A 24,015-nucleotide genomic window follows, 5' to 3' on the forward strand; every position below is an offset into this window, starting at 1 on the left:
TGCAGGGGGTGGTACCTGCAGGAGGGGGTTGGTACCTGCAGGGTTGGTACCTGCAGGAGGGGTTTGTACCTGCAGGAGGGTTGGTACCTGCAGGGAGGGGGTTGTACCTGCAGGAGGGGTTGTACCTGCAGGAGGGGTTGGTACCTGCAGGGTTGGTACCTGCAGGAGGGGGTTGTACCTGCAGGATTGGATGGTACCTGCAGCAGGGGTTGTACGTGAAGGAGGGTTGGTACCTGCAGGAGGGGTTGTACCTGCAGGATTGGGATTGGTACCTGCAGCAGGGGTGGTACCTGCAGCAGGGGTTGGTACCTGCAGGAGGGGTTGGTACCTGCAGGATTGGATGGTACCTGCAGGAGGGTTGGTACCTGCAGGAGGGGTTTGTACCTGCAGCAGGGGTTGTACCTGCAGGGGTGGTTGGCACCTGCAGGAGGGGTTGTACCTGCAGGAGGGGTTGGTACCTGCAGGATTGGATGGTACCTGCAGCAGGGGTTGTACCTGCAGGGTTGGTACCTGCAGGATTGGATGGTACCTGCAGCAGGGGCTGTACCTGCAGCAGGGGTTGTACCTGCAGGGTTGGTACCTGCAGGATTGGATGGTACCTGCAGCAGGGGTTGTACCTGCAGGGCGTAGCCGGGCTCGCACTGGAAGGACACCACGTCGTTCACCAGGTAGCGCTCACCGATCTTCAGCCCATTCCCAGGAACCGCCGGCTCCGGGCAGCTGGAGAGGCCCACGGCTGTGGGGGAAAGGGAGATGGGAGCTCAGGGAGTGGGGGATGGGGCTGTGCTGGGGGCTGGAGGGATGGGAACACACTTTTCGTTTGACCCCACTCCCGTTTACCAACCGCCACTGCAGACTCTGGGTGGGAAATGCTGTTTCCTTTGGATTCTCCAAGGACAGCCCATTTCTATTCCCACATTTACAGCTGGGAACCCAATTATCCTGCTGCAAACCCAATTAACAACCTGTGACATCTCGTGAGGTGATGGGCTCTCCTTTTTCCTTTCCTTTCCTTTCTTTCCTTTCCTTTCCTTTCCTTTCCTTTCTTTCCTTTCCTTTCCTTTCCTTTCCTTTCCTTTCCTTTCCTTTCCTTTCCTTTCCTTTCCTTTTCCTTTCCTTTCCTTTCCTTTCCTTTCCTTTCCTTTCCTTTCCCTTTCCTTTCCTTTCCTTTCCTTTCCTTTTCCTTTTCCTTTTCCTTTTCCTTTCCCCTCTCTCTCCTCCCCAAATCCCCCTCTCCTTTCTTTCCCCATCTCCCTCTCCTTCCCAGGTCTCCCTCTCCCCTCTGCACAGCCCAGGGAGATAAAAGCAATCCTGCAGGCTCCTCACACCTCTCCCTGCCAGTGCTGGCAGCTGCCTCTCCACGATAACCTCCTGCATCCCTGCAAGGGCTCCCGCTCTGCTCCAGCCCCACAGAGCCCCAGGCAGGGGGAAAAATGAAGAGAGAAAAGGAGTGAGGAGAGGCTGAGTCTCCTCCTAAAGCCCAGTCACGCTTCCCTCCCCGCTCCTGGATGTGCTGCTTGACCTTCAGAGAGGCAGGAGGGAAAAATGGCTTTAAATAACTTCTCCTTCACATCAGTGGCTTTCACTCAGTCCCAAATTGTTCCCGGCTTTGGAGCATGCAGAGGTAAGAGCTCAGCCTGAGTACCACAGTGAGGGAGAAACCTGAGTTTTCCTCCCCTGTTTTAAGCTCATCTCTCCCAACTTCCTGCCAGAAGGAACACAGAAAAAAACCCAGGGCTCAGGGCTGGGAGATTCCAATTGTACAAACAGAGCAGAAATCACATTATTTCCAGCTGCCCTGAAAATCAACACCTATTAATTTCCTCAGCCACGGAAACAGACAGGGCTGATAATCCCCAGGCTCATGAAAAACCTGGCCATGATTTTTGCAGGAGGGTGCTCAAAGGATTTATTGATTGGAATAGAGGTGGTGAAGAAACAGAGTCACAGCAGGAGGATTCCTGCAGCTCCCAGAGCACAGGCTGGGCACATTTTTTCTCTCCCAATCCTGTGGTGGCTGTAATCCTGCCGGATTCAATAATGGACAAGGTTTCAGTGAGTAAAGGCAGCAAATCCTGGAAGGTTTTGTGCTGCTTGGCTTTAAAGCAGTCCCAGCTGTGCCATTGCAAGGAATCTCCCACTGGTTTGGGTGGGAAGGGTCCCCAATCACCCAACTGCCCCTGCCTGGGCAGGGACACCTCCCACCCTGCCAGGCTGCCCTGGGACCCCTCAGGGACGTGGCAGCCCCAGCTCCTCGGGCAGCATTCCTGTGGCCACTCTCCAGAGTGAACTGCACCGTCCGAGAATCCATTTGCAGCCTTGGAAAGAACCCAAAGCAGCAGAAGGTGGCTTGGCTCCAGAGAGCAGAGCCCTGCTCAGAACCAGCCCCAGTGCCCAGCAGTGCCCCACGAGGGCTGGGGACACAGCCACAGCTGTCCCCAGGTGTCTCAGCACTCCCTGCTCTGCTGTGGGACACGGCCAGCCCAGCCTGGGATGAGCCAGGGAGCTGCAGGAGCTCCAGGCTGGCTCCCAGCCCTGGCCCTGCCTTTGGATGGGCTGGGCAGAGCTGGCAGTGCCCTCCTGCACCCCGTCACTGCTGCTGGGCTCAGTGGCACCAAATCCAGCCTCACACAGCAGCAGAGCTGGGAAAATCGTGGAATATCCTGAGCTGGGACCTGCAAGGATCATCCTGGCTCTGCAGGACAACCCCAAAATGTTTAGGTTGGATTTAGGGAAAGGCTCTTCCCCCAGAGGGTGAAGGGAATGGGAACATTCCCAAGGCTGCCAGAGCTCCAGGAGTGCTTGGACGGGGTGGGATTGTTGGGGTGCCTGTGCAGGGTCAGGGCTGGATCCTGGTGGATCCTTCCAGCCCAGGATATTCCATGATTCTCTGCCGGGGTCATCCGAACACTGGCAATAACAGACCCCAGGCTGGGCTGTTGCACCTCTCCTGATCAGACATCAGGAATCAAACACAGACCCAGGGGAAAATGAATTTTTGTCATCCCCATCCAAACCTGACAGCTCTTTCCCAAAGGATTCTCTTCCCTGCCTCAGTCAGGTTTGTTCTCACCGCTGGGGATTTCTTTTTGAAAACACATTCTCTGTCTAGAACCACATTTAGCCACGTGCTGGGGTCTGTATTCCCAAAAAATCCTAGCATGAGGCTTGCTGGGAGCAAAGTGCTGCCATTCCAGGGGGTGTTGGGATCATCTCTAATCAGGAATCCACTCAAGTGCTCCACACCACCACAGAATTTGGGTTGGAGGGGACCTTAAAGACCTTTTTAAGGTGTTTTTAATTTTTCATTGAGAGGAGTGGATGCCCACACGACCACAGAGCTTCCACAGGTTGTGCCTCCCTCAGCTGGAGGCTGGAAAAGGAGGATCAACCACCTTGGGAATGCTCCTGTGCAGGGCCTGGACAGCTCTGAGCACAAAGCACAGAAATTCCTGGATCCAGGAGCGTGCCCAGGGTGCTGGGCTGTGGGGACAGGAGCACATCCAGCAGCTGAGGGAGGGGAATACCCCCAGCAGCACCTGAAACACTGCAGAGACCCCACACTGATAACAGCACTGATAACAACACTGATAACACTGGTAACATCGAGTTCAGCCCTCAGTTGTGAGCAGAGCTGCCCAGGGTGTTTGTGCAGCCCCATCCCTGCAGTTTTTCCAAGCTCAGGCTCCATCAAAATGTGCAAATCAAGTTCTGTCTCTGTTCTGACCCTGCTTTCTCCCACAGGATGGCCTCTGAGGACCCTTCCAGCCAGGATTTTTGGGATGAGGACATGTCCAGGTCTGCTGCAGGTTCCAGCAGGGGAATGCCAAGAGTTGCAGCCCCTGGCAAGCAGCACTCCCCAAACCCAGATCCCAGCCCTGCACCCATGGGTTTTTACCCCTTTGTGCCACCACACAGCCACCAAGAGCACAATGAGGACCATCCCACCCCTCTGCTCCATCTTTTCTCCATTTATCACTCCCTCCCCGGGAACAAGGAGCCACAGCAGCTCCTTCTCTCTCTTCTCCAGCCCCGCAGGCACCTCCCCATCTCCCAGGAGCTGCGGGATCAAGGCTGGAGCTGCTCTTACTTTTGTATTCCAGGTGAAAGCCGGCAGCAGAGACGCTGATGTCGGAATAGAAATGCAGATAGAGCTGGTTTGAAGTGCTGTTGAGCAGCGCAGGCACCGTGGTTCCTGGCAAAACAAGAGGTGCACAAAGGCAGTGGAGAGGAGCTCTCTCCCCTCCTGGGAGATTTGCGGCAGGAGAGGCTGACAACACAAAGTCCTTTCAACTTAACGAGCTCCTCTTGGTTTTGATCAGGTTCTTTCTAATGAGGCCAATTGAGAAATACCCAGGGCCTTTCCAGTGGCTGCTCCTGGATTTCAGCCCGTGGAGCTTGGCCACCGACAGACAAAAAGCATCAAGGGATGGGAAACAGCGTGGGTGGAGCACAGGGATCCGGGAAAATTCGGGATTCCTTCATCCCCTGGAAGCTGCTGCAGCAGCAGGACAAGGCAGCTCCAGCCCAGACCCTTCTCCTGCCAAGCTCAGGGAACATTGGGAAAATAAACAAGATTTTGGGCCGTTGTTCTGCCAGTGGTGCTGCATTTGAAAACTTCTCAAAGCTCCTGGAGCCTGGCTCCTCCCTGCTCTGCTAAAAGCCACAATTCAAGGAAAAATACAAGGATTCCATAGGAAATACAAAAATTCCAAGGAAAAATAGAGTTTGTTTTCTAGCCCTTCACCCATTCTGGTCACCCTGGCAGGTGTGGTGGCCTCACATCCCAGCAGAGCTGAGGGAATTCCCATTTCCAGGAATAAAACCCCACTGGTTTTGTACTTAAGGTTCCCTCCCAACACTTCCCACAGGCAGATGCAGTTGAAATTCCCAACCCAAGAGAGCACATGATTCCCTTTAAATCTATTCCTAGCTTTTGAGGCTTTTTTAAGTTTAATTTTGTGAGGTGAATGAAATGAGGCAGGAACTGATGGGCTCCAGGGCCACGTACCAGAGAAGCTCCCCAGCATGGTGGCTGTGTTGTCTCCTCCATCAAACACTTCCAGGGAATCCCAGTTCTGCTCTGTGACAAAACTGATCACCTGGATCTGCAGAGAGAAACAAAACAAAGAAAAAAAACCCCCAAAATAATTGGAATAAATAAAATTTATAGCAATTAAAGGGTTACTAATTGAGTTTACACACTCTGGGGGTTCAGCACGGGCAGAACTTGGAGACTTCTGCCTTTGACCATTCCCACTGGGATTTTCCAGCTATTTTCCCCCCAAACTTCCAAACAGAAATGCTATTTTCTGCTGCTTCTCCAGAGCTCCTGGAAAGTCTCATTTACAGCTGCTGAGAATCCCAGCCTTTTTTCCCCTGTTTGGAGAAATCCCTGAAGACTTTGAGCCCTTTCAAACGAGAGCAACCAGCAGCAACCCGGAGATAAAATTAACCCAAAAACCATCTCACATTAAACAACAGGATTTCAAAAAACCAATCAAGTTCCTGCCTTGTTCCTCAGCTTTTAGTGGAATCACTCGAGTGCATTTTCAGATTTCACCTTTCCCTGCCATGCCCCACAAGGTTTGGAGGCCTTAGGAAAGCGCTTGACTCCATTAGTTGGAACATCAACACAAATCCTTGGATGAGAAACATCAGGAGAGCTGAGAAATCTGCATTTATACTGAAAAACAAAGCTCAGAAATCTGCATTTATACTGAAAAATCTGCATTTATACAGAAAAGCAGCTCGTGCTGGAGTGAGGATCTCCATGGAATTGCACAGCTTTGTTTGCCAGGATTACCATTAACAGGGATTGTGCCTAAATTCTAAATGCTACTGGTTCAAAGCCTTCGTGTCCCATTAAAAACCTGAGTTTGGTGAATGGGGTGAGAGTGAGGCAGAAAATCTGAGCAAAAGCCACAGGTTTTGGGGAAAATCCACATTTAATCTGGAAGGTCTGGATGAGATTTTCCAACATTGGGTATCTCAAATTAAATTGGCAGAAAAAAAAAATCCAAAACGAATTTTTAAGATAAATCAGGGGCATAAATGAGTTGTACATCTTGGCTCCAAACAAGGAGAGGGCTGAAGAATTGGGCAAAACGAGCAGTGAGGAGACTTCACTGCCCTCAAACTTTCTCTACACACATGTGAACCCTCTCCCTTTCTCCCCAAATCTTATTCCCTGATTTCTTCATCCAACCCAATTCCCCACTTACCTTTGCCTTGCCGAACATCAAATCAAACCCCACCCCCGTTTGAAAATAAATAAATAATAATAAAAAACCAATCCCCCCACTTCGGCCATTTAAACCCATTTCCTCCTTGATTTACTCCGGGTAATAAAACCGGCTGTAAAGTTCCTCCCAAGTGTTTTTTTTTAGCAGAAAGTGAGTGGAGTTCACCCAGCAGGAATCGCAGTGACCCCCACGGAGCCATCACTGCTCCCACTGACCCTTTTTTCCCTTTTTTCCTGCCTCATTACACCCCTATTGTGATTTACATTATTGGAAGAGGAGTGAGAATGAGCGTTTTGTTTGCTCTTACACCGCCTAAATTATTTATTCTCCTCTCTCCCCCCTCCTCCAGCTTAACGGAATAAACATTTTTAAGGTCCTAATTCTAGTCTGACATGTGGATTCACAAGGGATCTGCATCTATTTACTGCCACGTGTATAAATTAATTCACTCAGGAAGGTTTGCTCGGGGAATGAATAATTCATGGCAGAAGTGCCAGCTTCTACCCTGATTACATAAAAATCCTGCTCCTGAGTGCTGCTACCAAGAAAGCTTCAATTTCACCTCCTTCCCTGATTTACAGTTGTTTAACCTTTAATTGTTGTGCAAAAAGGGGGTAAAGTGATGCTGGAATTAAGATCTAATAATGGAGAACCCAGAGGAAGTGGAGCCAGCTCCAGCTCCGTGGTCGTTCCCTCCCTGGGGGCTGCCCTGAGACCCCTCCCTGCAGCTGTTTCAGATCCTGAAAACTCAAAACCTTTCTCCAAGGGCTTTTTGCCCCCCCTGGAAGTCCCAGGGAAGCTGATGGGTCGTGACCAGGTGACAGCAGATCCCGGTGCCACGTGGAAGTGGAGACCCCAGCACTGGTGGGGGCCCAAAAATATGGGATCAAAGAATTTTAAGGGATTGGGATGGGTTTAAAAGCTTATTTTGCCCCAAAATCTCTGCTGTGGGCAGGGACACCTCCCATTATCCCAGGCTGCTCCAAGCCCTGCTTAATCAGGCTTTGGACACTTCCAGGGTTCAAGCACCCACAGCATCCCTGACAACCATAATAAAAAACTTCTTCCTAAAATTTAACCAAAATTCCCCCTCTTTTGTGCCAGAGTAAGGGTCACACTGAGGGAGCACAGTCCTGCTCTCCCCCAGATCCCACCCTGTGCCTCCCTGACAATGCTGCTGGAGCTCTGGCAGCCTCGGGGCTGTGCCCATTCCCTGGGGAGCCTGGGCAGTGCCCAAACAGCCTCTGGGGAAGAAGAACCTTTCCCTAAATCCACCCTGACCCTCCCCGGGCACAGCCCCAGCCTTGCCTGGTCACAAACATCACCAACGAGTCCCTGCCTAATCCTGGCAGTAAATGAATGCCTGATTCCAGAGAATTCCACATCAATCCATCCCTGTCCTACAAGGAGCAGCGACTTCCCAACACATGGCCTCTCTGAGAGCAGCAGATGGCCCTGAGTGTCCTCCTGTCTGTCCTGGCTGTACCTGAATCCCTGCTCCCTCGGGCACCGAGATCTTCCACACGCAGTTGAGGCTGTTCAGGTAGGGCTCAGGGAAGCCTGGGGACAGGATGGTTCCTTTCCTCTCTGTCAGGTTCCCCCCGCAGGGCACTGCCATGAGGAAAGCAGAAGGAATTGGTTTTGCTAAAAACATCGTTAACATGACAAGAAATCAAGAGCTGGCTGTGATTTAAGGATGAGATTTGTAGGAATAATCCTCTTTACAGGAACTTTTTTCGTGCAACTTTTGGCACATTCCTCGGGTGTGGTGAACACTCAAGGATGATCTTCAGGAGCTGCTCTCCTTCAGAGGAGGTGAAAGCAGCTTTCAGCCAGATCTGATTTATTTGAGATGCTGTCCCAGATCTCACAAGAGTACTGGATCAAAAATGTCAATTCCCCGGAATTTGGGGTTAAACTGTTCTTATTCAGAGCCAGGCTGGGCTTTGTATTTTATCAGACAATCATGGAACAGTTTGGGTGGGAAGGAACCCTAAAGATCACCAAATCCCCTCACCCAGACACCTTCCACTATCCCAGGTTGTTCCAATCCCTGTCCAACCTGGCCTTGGACACTTCCAAGGATGGGATAACCTTTCTGGATAGAACCACAGGAGGTTTTAAAGAAGTATTTCACATTTCATTAATTTACATTTACATTCATATTCATTAGTGTTTTGGTTTGCTGTTGATTTTTCCCACAGAACACCCCAGGCTGGAAGAGACCCACAAACACGACCAACATCCAATCCTGTCCCTTTCCAGGACAACCCAGAGAGTGGCATCACTCTGAATGACATTCCCAATGCCACCCACCTCCCCCAGTGCCACCAACCTCTCTCTATAGGACACAAAATAAAATTGCGTGGACATACAGCTTTCCAAGGTAGAAAGATGGCACTTAATTTCTGACTTTAACATTTATAGATTTCCAAAAGTGACCGTGGATTGGAGGGTGACAGTGCCACCTCTCCAATGACACCGGATAAACCAACAGCCCATCAAATTTCACAAAAGAATGCAAAACAATGAGTTATTACCTTAAAGCGTGCGAGAAAGCTCGTTACAATAACACAAACATCAGAATGCTTAGAAAAACTTCAAAAAAAAAAAACCAGGGCGACACCTACCCACGCAGGTGGGGACGGAGGAGTTCCACTGGGCCAGGGCCCCGGGCATGGCCAGGCACTGGATGGCAGGGGAGCCGCGCAGGCCGTAGCCGGGGCTGCACTCGAAGCGCACCACGGCGCCCACGGCGAAGTCGCTGCCCAGGCGCCGGCCGTGCCGCGGCTCCGGCACCGAGCTGCACTGCGTGGCGCTGGTGCGCGGCACGGCTGCCAGGGCAGGGGAGGCAGACAACAGGGTTAGTGTTGGCAGGGCAGCTGGTGGAGCAGAGATTCGTCAGGTTTACAGCGAAATCACCGAGTAGCTAAACCCCGAGAGGTGCTGGGTGAAGACTTGATCGTTGATTGATTGTACCTAAACCCCAAAGAGGGGTTCAATCCAAACAGACCATTGGCTGATTGCTCCTAAACCCCAAAGTATCTGAACCCCAAAGAGGGGCTCAATCCAAACAGACCATTGGCTGATTGTTCCTAAATCCCAAGGAGGGGCTGAATCCAAACTTGGCCATTGACTGATTGTTCCTAAACCCCAAAGAGGAGCTCAATCCAAACAGACCATTGGCTGATTGTATCTAAACCCCAAAGAGGAGCTCAATCCAAAGAGACCATTGGCTGATTGTATCTGAACCCCAAAGAGGGGCTCAATCCAAACAGACCATTGGCTGATTGTTCCTAAATCCCAAGGAGGGGCTGAATCCAAACTTGGCTATTGACTGATTGTTCCTAAACCCCAAAGAGGAGCTCAATCCAAACTTGGCCATTGACTGATTGTACCTAAACCCCAAAGAGGAGCTCAATCCAAACAGACCATTGACTGATTGTTCCTAAACCCCAAAGAGGAGCTCAATCCAAACTTGGCCATTGACTGATTGTTCCTAAACCCCAAAGAGGAGCTCAATCCAAACTTGGCCATTGACTGATTGTTCCTAAACCCCTCCATGGGGAACCCTTTGGGTTCCTCAGCCCCCTGGGCCTCATGGCCATGAAGGAACAGCAATTGGGGAAAAAATCTTCTTTGGAAAAGAGAGAAAAGGGGGATTGAAGTTGTGATGATGCTGAAATTGTTGATATTCCTGTTGAATACTGAGAATTACAGTCAAAGACAGGAATGAGTCTGGCAGATAAGTGAGGAGAAAAACTCATCAAAAAAACCCCAGGTCTATTGCCAAGGAAGAATTCAATTAATATTTTCCTCTGAGTTGCTTTAAATTTATGAGTGTTTAGCTAATTAGAGTCTGGCCAGGCAGATCCAAATCAGGATCGCCCTTTTCCCCTTGCTTCCCATGCAGCTCGTGCAGGAGGGAGGAGGAAACCTTCCCTGGTTTCATCAAAACCTTTGCTCTGCTGAGCTCTTTGAAGATTACAATCACAACCACGGCTGTTTCACACTCATTAGGCAGGAATTCAAGAGAACAGATCTCTAACTACTCCAAAATCCAAACCAGGCTTTGCTTCACCCCTGGAGAAGCTCAGGTCATGCCAGTGTCTGTCCCCTCTTTGCAGCAAAAGCCTGGATGCTCCCACAGATAACTCCAGGGAGCACGTGGGTGAGAAATCCCTTCTGCTTTCCCACTGTTCCATGCATCATTTGCTATTTACTCCCATAAAATCCCCGAGTTGTTCTCGCCCAGTGCAGCACAAAGCTGTTACTGAAAGGATCAAGGGGCAGGAGTGTGACAGCCCCGAGCCTGTGACACGCACAGAGGGAGGATTTCCGAGCTGCCAGACGGGATTTCAGCTGCTTACACCCAGCAAAGTGCTAAAAATGCCACTGGGAAGAATTGCTGCGGGATAAATCTCCAAATTCCCTGTGTGACGCCGGGCACGACGCCGGGATGGGGCTGATGGTAATCCTGGGATGTGCAAGGTTCAGGCTGAGTGGGAATGAAAGGGCAGAATACAAAGTACCCACAGCAGTCAGACAGCACTGCCAGAGCTCTGCTCCCAAAGGAATCCTAATTCCCTGTGATATTCCCTGCTCAGAACCCCCAGACACCAAAAGCAGCTCAGGACACTCAGGAAACCCCTGGGAGCGACCCAAGGACACTTCCAGAACACACCTGAACTCACCTTGGTAGACAAAATGAAAGCCTTTGGCTGTGGATTGACCCTTGGAGCTGAATTTGATGAGGATCTCGTTGGTGGTGGCCAAAGGCAAAGATTCCCCTGGATGGGGAGGAGGGAGAACGGGAGAGACAGAGGTGAAGGAATGAGATACAGGGAGCAGGTGTTGGGTGTCAGCTGTGACAAAGCTGCTTTCCCCAGCAGGGACAGGGACAGGGGACAGAGAAAGAGGGCAGGGAGCAGCTCCCTACCTGAGTGAGAGCCTGAGAGGGAGCTGAGCAGCCGAGAGTGCTCCGTGGGGCCATCGTGCACCTCCAGCACGTCATTGAGCGCCGTCTGGAAAAAGGCAAACTGCCCGAAGAGCACTGTGGGGAACAGGGACAGGGACAGGGCTGGGACCAGCCACTGCTGTCCCCAGCATCACCAGGCTGCTGTCCCCAGTGTCATCACACTGCCATCCCACTGCTGTCCCCCTACTGCTGTCCCCATCATCACCATGCTGCTGTCCACAGCATCACCACACTGCTGTCCCCAGTGTCATCACACTGCCACCCCACTGCTGTCCCCAACATCGTCACACTGCTGTCCCTACACTGCTGTCCCCACTGCTGTCCCCATGGCCATCACACCAACATCCTCACTGCCATCCCCACTCAATCCCAGTGCTGTCCCACTCCCACCCCACTGCCATCCCACTGCTGTCCCCTTGCTGTCCCCACTGCCATCCCACTGCTGTCCCTACACAGCCAGGCCACGGAGCCAAGGCATTTTCATGGACTCACAGAATGCCCTGAGCTGAAATGGACCCCAAGGACCATCGAGTCCATCCCCTGGTCCTGCCCAGGACCCCCCAGGATTCCCAGCATTCCAATCTGGGATCTATTTTCCCAGCACAACTTTTGTCCCGTGTTTCAGCTGCCTTTATTGCAGGCAGGGACAAGGCCTGAGTGACAGCCTGGAAAAATGGGAGCCCTTTATTTATGCCAGATTCCAGAGGCAGCCTCCCCTGGCTTCATTAACACCTTTTCCCACTGATTCCCAACCCTCTGGGAATTTTCTGTGACTCATCCCCTTTCCTCGCCTAGGGAACAGGAGGTGCAGAATTCCAGTGAGGAATAATAATTATTGATTAGCTGTAATTGGCTCCTGTGGGTGGAGCTTTGGACAAAACCTGGACAAATCCAGCATTTTCTCTGACTCCAGCACAAAGAGCACCCAACAGCACCTCCTGCTACTCTCCCATCTGCCTTATCTCCAGTTCTGGATGCACTTATTAAAAAACAGCATTAAAAACCCAGCAAATAAGAGTTGCAAGAAGAGAATCCCATAAAAATTCCGAGCTTGGTACCATAATCCTTGGGCACGACGATGGAGTACAGGCACACCTGGCCACTGGTGTAGTTTTGGGGATAATTTGGGGACAGGACCACTCCATCTGAGCCTGTGTACTGCCCTCCACAGGGAGCTGCAAGGGAAAAGATCATAGAGCATCCTGGAAATGTCCCCAGCCACCATTCCCTGCTCCAGGTGCTGCACCCTCAAAGTTCTCATTGGAAATATCAGGTTTGTCCCACCCCAAGTTTGTGCTGGCTCCACGTGGAATTATCAAACCTCTAATTAATGTGGGATTTGCACTGTTCCCCACCTCACAGCTGGGGATGAGCTCCTTTTGCCACCTTTCCTCAGTTTTCCCTGCCAGAGCCTTCCCAAATTAGGGGTTTCATTTCTTCCCCCCACCAGCTGCCTCTTGATTCCCTTCTCAGCTCAAGTCTGATTGCAAACCAGGAAGTCAGAAAAGAAAACAAAATAACCACAGAAAAACCCTAAGGAAAAACCCCCTTGTTTTGTCACTGAGCTCTGCCCCTGCTCAGGAACACCCAAGATTGAGGGTTTGGATTAGTAAGGATCAGGTTTAGCCGGGGTTTAAGTGAATTCCTGACTCCTGCCCTGTGCCAGGCACTGGATCAGCCACATCCACTCTCCTGTCTGTCTCCAAAAAAACCCCTCAAGAAAACTCCCAGAAATCAGCTCTTCCTGTTAAAAGAAGAGCTGTTAAACACCTGAAAAATGATAAAAACTAATTCCTGGTAAAACCCCTCAAAAATTAGGGAAAAACTGAGAAAACCCCTCTAAATGAACACTTAATTTTTAAGTTTTCCACGGGGGATGCATTGAGGGATCCAGCCCTGGGCAGATCCTCCCCCCTGCCCCTTCCCATGGGATTTACCTGTACAGGTGGGGCGAGGCTTGTTCCAGGTGGGTTTCCCATCCCCTCCCATGACACAGGTGAGGGTGGGGCCCCCCTCAATGTCGTAGCCCCCATCACAGTAGAAAGTGATGGTGGAGCCCAGCTTCAGGTCTGTGCCCACCCTGGTGCCATTCTTGATGGAGCCCGGGTCAAAGCAGGACTCCCGGGGGTTCTCTGCAAGGAAAGAGATAAAATTTTTAAAAATTATTAAAATTTTTTTAATAAAAATTAATTTTCCAGGATTTTTTTCCTCTGGCACAGCTCTTCTGCTGTTTTCATCAGTGAAATGGGAGGTTTTTTAAGGATTTTTTTGCACCTGGGAATGTGTGGGATTTTCACAAGGACTGGCACCATTTGCAGGGTGTGGATTTGGGATTTGCTTTGGATTCTGGCTGCTCCAGACCCTCCTGTGGAGCTCTGGGAGAAGGGAGGCTCCAGTTCCCACACAGGCACCCAAAACCCAAGCAGTAAGGCAAAACTTTGATTTCACACAATCCCAGGATTGCTGAGGCTGGAAAATCCCTTCAGGACCATCAAGTCCAAGCTGTGACCCAGCTTTGACCCCCACTGTCAAAATCCCTTCAGGACCATCAAGTCCAAGCTGTGACCCATCCCCACTTTGTCACCAGCTCAGAGCACTGCGTGCCACAAGGACAAATCATATTGGAGATGGGGAGGCCCTGGCACAGAGAAATGCTGGATTCCCCATCCCTGGGAGTGTCCAAGGCCAGGCTGGATGGAACTGGGAGAGATCTGGGACAGTGGAAGTGTCCCTGCCTATGGAGCTGCATGGGTTTTATGGTCCTTTCCAACCCAAACCAGTCTGGGATTCTTTCATTTATTCCTGGACACCTCCAGGGGTGGGGATTCCACCCCTTCCAAGGCCTGACACCTTTTTCCATGCAGAAATTCCTGCTGATGTCCAACCTGAGCCTCCCCTGGCACAACTTGAGGCTGTTCCTCATCCTGTCCCTGTTCCCCGGGAGCAGAGGCCAAACCCCACCTTGCTCCACACTCCTGGCAGGTAGAGAGTGAAAAATTCTCTGCCCTGCAGAGTTTAAAATCTCATTTCCATACAAACATTCCAGGGAACACTACAGAGCTGTCAGGACTTAGATATTTCTTTCCTCCATGTTGTTCATGTTGTTCTTCTAACGCCTTTTTTTTTTGGTTTTTCTTTTCTTTCTCTTATTTTTTTTTCATGCCTGCAGTATAATTAGAGGCTTTGATTAATCCTGCTCTTTTGTCATTTGGAAATTGCTCATTAAAGACAAGGGCTTTTCTGAGAGCAGTGGCTCTGGGAACAATTCAAGTGTGCTTAAGCATTAAATCAAGGGCTCAGATTTTGGGGAAGGTGTGGAAGGAGAAACAGGAAACTGTAAAGCCCACAGGTCTTGCTTTTGCTTCTCTGCATGAAAAATCAGATGATCCCATGGTTTCCTGTCCACAGCAGCTGCACCAGGTGATCCGAGTGAATGGGGCACAAAAAGATGGGATTTTTTTTCCCAGAGCACCAATTCCCTGTTTTGGGAGCCATAGACTGGTCAACCCCCACTGCCCATCGCACATTGGCACCCTCAACTTTTAAATCCTGGGTACTCCTGGGCTCAGTGATGTCTTGATCACAAATTTTGGACACTTTGAGCACCACTTTTCTGTTTCACTCCATTCCTTTTCACCTCCCTCTCTCCTCCCACTGTTCTGGGTCAGAAGGACTCTATCCTTCCTTTTCTCCACCCTCTGCTTCTGGGGTGGCAAAACACCAGAATTCCTCCTGGAAGGAGTTTTCCTCAGCATCTAGAGCCTCTCCCACTGTTCCAACGAGGTGGAAGAATCTGGGAATAAGGCCAGGAAAGCCCCAGGTAGCTGCTGGGCCAGGTGTGCCCTCAGCCCTCACCGGTGTACTCGATGACGAAGCCGGCGTTGCTGACGGAGGCGTCGCTCCGGAACGCCAGGAAAAGGCTGTTGCTGCTGCTCTCGATCCTCTCTGGCAGCTGGGAGCCATAAAAACTCCCAATCAGGGGGCTCAGGGAGTCAGGCCCGTCATAGATGTGCAGGAAATCGTAGCCAGGCTCCAGGCTGAAGCTGCAAAAGCAAAGGAGGAGAGCTTGGAGTTGGGAATTGTCCCTGGAGAACTCCGGGTTGAGGTTCTGGGATGTGGAACCCCAGGGTAGGGATTGGCTGCTCCTGCTCCAAAGTTCTGCCAAGCAGGACATTCATGCCAGCTGCTCCTGCTCCAAAATCCTGACAGGCAGAGGAAATTCCTGCTTCCATCCCAGGAGTGGGGAATCCAGGAGTGGGGATGGAGTCAAGAGACAGAGCCTGAGCTGGAGCTGCTGCAGGGATTCCTGGGCTGTGCCACATCAAAGAGGAGCTGCAGCTGGAATATGAGGATCTCCCCCCGCAAGAAAAATTCTGGGAACAGATTATCCAGGGGCATGGGGCACTTCCATGAGCTTTGGTTCCTTCCCAGAGTTCAGACATCCACACCCAGACCCAGACCATCCCTGCCCTCCCTGTGGCCATGGCACCAAACCACGTGGTCCCTCCCCAAGGCCATGGCACCAAACCCTTGGGTACTCACACGTTGAACACCAGGGCAATGACATAGTCAGGGGACACTGTCAGCTTCCAGTCACACTCCTTCCCTGGGGGATATGGCTCCGGGTACTGCGGGGACAGGATCACCCCAGCCGGGCCCGTCAGGATCCCGCCACAGGGAGCTGCAGGAAAACCACCAAGGGTGAGCCTTTGGAGCACAGAGACTTCCAAAGCACCAAATGGGAAGCAGGAACGGAATAAAAAGGAGATGTGATAAAACAGGAGGGCTTGAGATAGCACAGAATCCTGGGGTGTTTTCATGGGAAGTGACCCTGAGGTTCACGTGTGACACGAGGTTGTGGTGGCTCTGCCAGGTGAGGGCTCTGCCATTCCACAGAGGACAAACACCACAAAGATGCCACCAGGACCTTCCTAAAATCCATAAGTGAGGAGCCAGGAGGGGAGAGAGGGAGATCTTCCACTTTTCTGCTGCCTTTATGGAACTCCCTGTCAAGGCCTGCTGGCTTGTAACGAGGTGAAAACACGCCTGGGCCTAAATGGCTCCGCCGTGTTTACTCCACTTCCCAGCACATTAAATGCCAAGCTGATTGAAAAATCAATTATTACTTTTTTAAGGCTCAAAGTGCCTGCTCGTGTTTCTCACTGTGGCAAAACATGACTGGGTATTTTTCCTGTCAGTTTTTTTTTGGCAGGCTCCTTGTGAGGGCTCTGAAATTCCCCAGCTCAGTATTTGGGATGAAAGGAAGGGGTCTGATAGCAGCTACAGAGTGGGAAATGAGCTGGGATGGGACAAAAATGATGGGATAAATCTTGGAAACATTTTCCATGAAGGAGTGAGCACGTGGGATTGCCCTGTGGGCTTTGATAAAGAAAAATATCAAGAAAAATATCAGGCAAAACCCAGTGGGGCTGGTCTAGAAATGTCATAGCAGGGATTAGAGACCTTTCTCCAAGTCCCAAAATGGAGAAACGTTATCCTTCTGGGACACACCAGGAAACCACAGCACAGATATGGAAAATTTGGCTGAAGGCCTCCCAGAAATACCTTGGAATAACCACCAAACCTCCCATGTTTGGGATGGGATGAGAGCAAGGAGAGCACAGCTTGTGGAGGGGTCTGAGAGCAGCTCACAGAGAGGGAAACGAGCTGGGATGGGACACAAGTGACAGGATAAATCCTGGAAGGGTTTTCCATCAAGGAACGAGCAGATGGGATTGTCCTGTGGGCTTTGATGAGAAAAATATCAGGAAAAACCCAGTGGGGCTGGTGTAGAAATATCCAAACAGAGATTAGAGACCCTTCCCCAAAGCTTTAAAGCAACTTCAACCAAGTCCAGACTCAGGCACGGAGAACTTTTATCCCTCTGGGACACACCAGGAAGTCACAGCACAGACATGGAAAATTTGGCTGAAAGTCCCCCAGAAATGCCGTGGAAGAACCCACCAGCATCTCTTCTGTGCCCATTCACCCCAGCTTTAACCACAAGGGTGCTTCCCCCTCCCAGACTGCAATGTCAGGGGAAAACTCTGAAGAAACTGAAATCTAAGGACTCATTTTTGAAAAGCCTGAGGGAAACAAGTGTTCAACACCCTCGGATTCCTTTGAAAATCCCACCCAGAGTCTCCAAAGGATTTGAAGCAGGAGCTGGACCCAGCCAGTGCTGCCTGGGACTGGGGGGGATGCAGACTTCAAATGGCCCAAACCTCCTGGGGCTCTCCCAGCCCGGTTTGTTTGGCAGTTGTGCCACAAAGAGAGGAAAACACATCTGAAATGCTAAATACCCCAAATGAGCCCTAAATTTAACACTGAATTTTCCCAGTTTAGCTCCAACCAAGCTGCCTCTCCCCCAGTTACTGATATTTCACTGATTATTGCTCCAAATCCTTTTGGAAAAATAAAATTGGATGGAAAATTGGATGGAAAATAAAACTGGTTGGAAAATAAACTTTAAACACAATTTTAAGTATTAGAAAATCAGCATTTTTTTATCACAACTCTGGAGACCTGAAAGATACTTTTTAAAAATATTTCTTACTTTTTTAAGATGTGTGGGGTGAAATTTTACAGCTAGGTTCAGGACATGGATCTGTGTCCATGGGTTCAGCACAGGGATGTGTGTCCATGGGTTCAGGACATAGATCTGTGTCCATGGATTCAGGACATGGATGTGTGTCCCTGTGCTCAGATCATGGATCTGTGTTCATGGATTCAGCACAGGGATGTGTGTCCACGTGCCCAGGACATGGATCTGTCTCCATGGGTTCAGGACATGGATCTGTGTCCATGGACTCAAGTTATGTACCTGTGTCCATGTGCCCAGATCATGGATTTGTGTCCATGTGCCCAGACCATAGATCTGTGTCCACAGGTACAGGTCACAGATCTGTGTCCATGGATTCAGGACATGAATCTGTGTCCATGGGTTTAGAACATGGTCCTGTGTCCTTGTGCCCAGGTCACAGATCTGTGTCCTTGTGCCCAGGTCACAGATCTGTGTCCATGTACCCAGGACAGGGCCCTGTGTCCATGGATTCAGGACAGGGCCCTGTGTCCCTGTGCCCAGGTCACAGATCTGTGTTTATGTGTTCGCATCATGGATCTGCGTCCATGGGTTTAGAACATGGTCCTGTGTCCTTGTGCCCAGGTCACAGATCTGTGTCCCTGTGCCCAGAGCATGGATCTGTGCCCGTACCTGTGCAGGTGGGGGGGTCTGGCTGCCAGAAGAACCTGTTCTGGATCTGCACACAGGTGATCTGGGCCTCCCCTTGCAGGGCGTAGCCGGGGTTGCACTGGAAGGTGATGGAGTCCCCGGCCTCTCTGCTGTCCCCGCTCCGGCTCCCGTTCTGGGGGATCCCTGGGTCGTTGCACGAGGTGGCTGTGGACACTGCAGGGAATTAAAAGCACTCTTGAATATCAATGCTTATTTAACACCAGGCCTGCAGCACCGGCTGTCCTCAGGCTCTGTCCTTACCCAGACATCCAGGCCATGCCTTGTTTCCCCATCCCTCCTCCCTCAGCATCCCAAGAAGTTCCCCCACACGCAAAAAGTGCCTTTCCCTTTGCTCTGAGCATCTGCCACTCCAGCTGGAAAAGGCTCTGGGGACCAGCAAGTTCAAGAGCAGCACCCAGGGAGCAGCTTTGATGTAGAATTGTGCACATGGCTGTTTACTCCATCAGGCCAGACACCCACTGATCTTCCACGGTGGTTTTGGAGAGTTCTGTGCCAGGCACATGCTGCAAAATCAACCCAGCCACCAGCACTTCACGCTTTCCCCTGAGTGGCAGAGAAATTTAGCCTCAAGATCTGTGAAGCATCAAGCCTGACCTTTCAGAAATGTGTTTGTTTCCATTCCAGACTTGTTGCTGCCTCTCTTTGAGGTCTGAGATGTCCCCTGAGCTGGGGACAGGCAAAGCTTCACTGCTGCCTGAGCTCAAGGTCTGCCAACAGCACAAGGATTTACCAGCAGGGAAAATCCTGGAGTAATAGGAGTTTTGTGAGCTTATCCACCTCATTAAAGCTCCCAAGATCCCAAAGTGGACAGGTCTGAGCTCAGGTCTGGCTGCTTAGTCACACCTGCTGAACAAAGGCTTTGAGCAGGAGCAGTCAATAAAGCCCAGCTCCAGATCAGGAGCTTATTTCCTGCTAAGTTGATGAGAGTCTGTTACAGCCAGGCAGTTTAGAGAAAGCTGCTCTTGAAAGAGCCAGAGGAAATCCCTCTCTTTCTGTGCAGCTGGAGATAAGGAAGTTAACAGCCCAGGCTGGTCCTTCCTGGCAGGATGAGACACAAATCTGGCAAAAACACCCCAGGATGGCACCACTGTGCTGGGTGACACAAAGCTCTGCCTCTGTCTGGGTCATCCCAAAGGTCTGAAATCCAGCAGAAATTCTCCCCAAAATGCTGCCTTGTTCCCCCAGCCAAGCAAGGCACCCTGGACAGAAAGTTATGGAAAAAAAAAACCAAACCAAAACCAACAAAAACTTGGGAAGATGTTTCAGTGTGTCTCAGTCACATCATCACTCACCCAAGTACTCCCCATTTATTATCACTCCAAAACAACTGCACAAACCTGGAATCCTCTGTAAATATTGGAATATATCACCCTAAGAATTGAAATGAATGTGTTTGCAGGGCTGAGGTTTGGTTGGGGTTTCCCTCTGGGTCTGGTCACGTTTTTGAGGAATGCCTGCACATCCCACCTGAGAACTGGATGGCAAAGCCCTGTTTGCTGGTGAAGAAGTCGGTGTTGAACTGCAGGATGACGGAGTTGAAGGTGCTGTGGATGTCCCCAGGCAGCCCCGAGCCGCTCATCTCCTTCAGCAGGATCCCGTTCTCCACCGGCCCGTCCCAGATCCGCAGCACGTCGTGGAACTCCTCGGTGTGGAAAACCATGAAATGGAGCCTGAGGGGCAAAAAACACCTGGAATTCAGACCTGGAGTGGGGTTTGTGCCACATTCAGGCAGCCAGACCCACACAGAATGTGTTGTTTCATCAGGAATTCAGATCTGGAGTGTGGTTTGTGCCACATTCAGGCAGCCAGGCTCACACAGAATGTGTTGTCTCATCTGGAATTCAGACCTGAAACATACTTTGTGCCAAATTCAGGCAGCCAGGCCCACATGGAGTATGTTATTTCATCTGGAATTTGACCTGGAGTATGGTTTGTGCCACATTCAGGCAGCCAGACCCACACAGAATGTGTTGTTTCATCTGGAATTCAGACCTGGAATGTGGTTTGTGCCAAATTCAGACAGCCAGGCTCACACAGAACATATCTCATCTGGAATTCAGACCTGGAGTGTGGTTTGTGCCAAATTCAGACAGCCAGGCTCACACAGAATGTGTTGTTTCATCTGGAATTCAGACCTGGAGTATGGTTTGTGCCACATTCAGGCAGCCAGGCTCACACAGAACCTATCTCATCTGGAATTCAGACCTGGAGTATGGTTTGTGCCACATCCAGGCAGCCAGTTCTGATGCTGGATTGCAGCACCTCCCAGGATTTTGATGTATTTGGGGAAGGTCTGGATGCTGCAGAATGGGCTTTAAATCAGCAAACAGAGGAACTTCAGCAGAGAACAGAGAGAAAATGAGGCAGCAGGAGGGAGAGCTCCAAAATCCACACCAGGAAGGGAAGGGAGGGAAAGCAGGAGTTATGAAGGTGACAATGAGCTGACAACTGAGGGTTTATTTGGATGCTCTGAAGGCAGATTTCATTCCCTTCCACAGGATTTCAAAGTTGGGTTTGTCCTGGAGAGAAGGCTCAAGGCCTTCAGGCAAGGCACTTCCACAGGGAATTCCTGAGGGAAAGCTGCAGGAGGCCTCATGTGAGGGAATTCCTGTTGAGTCTGGGCCAGTGATGGACCCAAGGGAGAGGCAGGAGGTCCCTCCGTGCCAGGTGAGGGCTGGTGGCACTCCAGGACAGGACAGACATGATCCCAACACATCCCTGGTGGGATCTCACCCTGCTCCTCCCCAGGCCCAGCTCTGCTGTGGGAGGATGAGGAGCAGATGGATCCAGGCTTTTCCAAGAGCTTTGGGATCTTCCCAGGTCAGAAGAACCATGCAAGAACAAGATCCTGCCCTGGTTGTGGTGACACCTGGGGGAGTCACCAGCTGAAGGATGCAGTTCTGAGTGTCCTGAGGGGGAATGGACCCACAGGGATCATCAAATCAAATTCCAGGCCCTGCAGACACCCCCAAATCCCACCCTGTCCTTGAAGGTGTTATCCAAATCCTCCTGGAGCTCTTGGGAATGTGACCATTCCCTGGGGATGGAGCAGGAGCTGATCCCTTCCACTCCTGCTCTCAAATCCCACCTGGAGAGGAGGAATTTCCCTGTCCCTGTTTGTCACTGCCCCATTTTCCCTCTGGCACAACAAAATCAGGCCAACCATGGGCAAGTCAACCCCAGTGTGAAATGGGGACAGAAAACTAGAAACAGAAAAAAAATCTGCAAAAAATAAACCCATCAGGTGCTGTGCTGAAATCCCTGCCAGCCCACAGAGGCAAACAGGGAAGTTTTCACTTGGCTGCTTTCCCATTTATCTGGGGCAAACATAAATAAATCAGGGGAGAGCCATAAAAAAAAAGGGGAGGGGAAAAAAAAAACCCACTGCAAAATCCTCAGCAACAAAATGATGCCCACAGAAGCTGGGAGAAACCAAAAGAGCTGAATCATAAATCTCCCAAGCAGAGACCTTGAGCAAAGAGAAATAAAGCCAAGCTTGAGGAAAATCAGGATGGATGGTGCAGAGCTGTTCTCCACGGCTGCCTTGGTGTGATTACGTTTCTTCCCAGCCTTAACTGGGCCCAGTGAGCCAGAAATGCTGGAAAAAACTCATCCCTGGAGACCTTGGGATCAGGGAGAGGCTGCTAGAGGTTGAGCCGGGCTGGGGGCACACCCTGGAAATGCCACCAGCAGCTCCAGGGCTGCCTAAACCACCCCCCTTTATTTGAGAAAAAACAACTTCAGGCTGTGCCAGGGGGAGAACACCTTGATCCAGGCGATCCACGGGACAGGCTGGAATCTGCTGGGATATCAGATCTGGAGTTCTCTGGAGCAAATCCATCTATTGCACAGGCACATCTCAGCTTTTCCCTCAGCCTGATGTGTGAGACCAGGCACAGCCCCTGCTCCAGCAGACAGTGGAGGGGAAAGGGGTTTTATTCCTGAGGGAAAAGGAGTTTTATTCCTGAGGGAAAAGGAGTTTTATTCCTGAGGGGAAAGGAGTTCTATTCCTGCACTGACAATCCCAATTTCCCAATTACAGGCATGGAAGTTCAGGGAAAAAATTAGAAATTGGGGAGATTTATATAAATATAAGTGTGGGAGAGGGGAAGTTCTGCCAGCTTAGCAAGGAGCAGAGAGGAGAGCCCAGCTCTGCCCTGAGAGTGTGAACAACCCTTGAGGATCTCCTCCCAAAGCTCCCCACAAGCCAAATGACCATCCTGAGGTGTTTTTATGTTTTATGACATTCCCCATCCAAGCTCTGGCCATTCCAGCTGTGCAAGGCTGGCACAGAGGTGCCACCAAAGCCACCACCTCCCACCCCAGCAGCAGTTTGGGGGTTGCCACTGCCTCCCTCTGCCCCAGAGAGGCTTCCCCAGCTTGAAAGCTGCTCAATATCCTGTCCCTGGGAAGTGGAACATCCCAAAATGCTGGAAGTGGTCACATTCCCAGGGCTGCCAGAGCTCCAGGAGTGGTTGGGATGCACAGGGTGGGGTTTTGGGGGGTCTGGGCAGGGCCAGGAGATGCACTGGATGATCCCTGTGGGTCCCTTCCAGCTCTAGGCATTTTCTCACTGCTGTTTTTAGATGAAACTCTGGAAAGTGGAACCTGTCAATACCCATGAAAGAATTAACAACACCAGTGGACTTTGACAACACTGGGATCAGCGATTGACCACAACCTACTTCTCTGAGAGCCATGTCTCTGTGTTCCATCTCCCAGCTGGGCAAGGAATTTCCATCCATTTTCCAGCACACCCTCCTCCTTTTCCTCCTCCTTCCTCCTCTCCCCCAGCTCTCCCAGCCCAACCAAGGCACTCCAAGCCCCAGATCAATCCCCTCTGCAAGAGCAGCCCCTTCCCTTTCATGGCTCTAAAGTGCAGACTCATTTTTCTCCCCTCCTCACGCCCCTGCCCTTCCCCTCGTGCTGTGCAGATACAGCTTCATTCCAAAAGCTCTGGTGATTAATTTTCATGTAAGTTATAAATGAGAGCTTTATACAATTGTATCATGCGTGAAGAGGATTATTTTTCCAATGGATTACCATAAAAATGAAGTTGCTGGGAATGTGCTCTCTCCACTCCCCTGAGATCAGCTGTGCTGCTGGAGCTGGGAAATGAAAGGGCAGGGAAAGGGAGCTCTGATCTCTGGGAAAGGCAGAGTCACCAGGTGTGGGTGGCTCTGACACCTCCTGGAACCTTCTCCTTTCACTGCTGGCCTCTTCCAAGCCTTTGGTTGATCCCAAATCTCTGCTCATACGGGTGTTTTTAGGGATTACAAGAGCAAAGTTGCTGAAGCAGCCCCTGGATGGGGGGAAAAAGGGACCTCTCTACGCTGTCCTATAAAAACCTTTTCCAGGAGAATAAAAATAGAGGAGATTTCAAGTGGAAGCTGCCTGTGCAGGGACTCAGCTGCTTTGGCTGGGCTTTTTCTCCTCTGTTCACACCCAAACCCATCCATTATTGAGCCATTCCAAAGGGCAGTGCTAATGGAGGGGATTTCTGCATTAAATAAAGATGAAAACACCAGCCCAAACCTGCC

At 50.9% G+C, this 24,015-nt stretch overlaps 1 protein-coding gene across 1 annotated transcript in view; it reads right to left on the reverse strand.

Moving 5' to 3' along the window:
• CSMD2 (CUB and Sushi multiple domains 2) overlaps positions 1–24,015 on the reverse strand; it is a 245,056-nt gene that overhangs the window by 42,017 nt on the left and 179,024 nt on the right. Inside the window, 13 exon segments of the mRNA XM_064398686.1 lie at positions 618–736; positions 4,091–4,195; positions 5,012–5,108; positions 7,732–7,856; positions 8,876–9,079; positions 10,940–11,035; positions 11,185–11,298; positions 12,282–12,398; positions 13,161–13,355; positions 15,079–15,266; positions 15,766–15,904; positions 18,437–18,628; positions 19,943–20,145. Of these exon segments, the coding sequence (XP_064254756.1) occupies positions 618–736; positions 4,091–4,195; positions 5,012–5,108; positions 7,732–7,856; positions 8,876–9,079; positions 10,940–11,035; positions 11,185–11,298; positions 12,282–12,398; positions 13,161–13,355; positions 15,079–15,266; positions 15,766–15,904; positions 18,437–18,628; positions 19,943–20,145 (1,894 nt within the window).

Source organism: Passer domesticus, chromosome 24 (assembly GCF_036417665.1).
Source record: "Passer domesticus isolate bPasDom1 chromosome 24, bPasDom1.hap1, whole genome shotgun sequence".
Lineage (NCBI taxonomy): Eukaryota > Metazoa > Chordata > Aves > Passeriformes > Passeridae > Passer > Passer domesticus.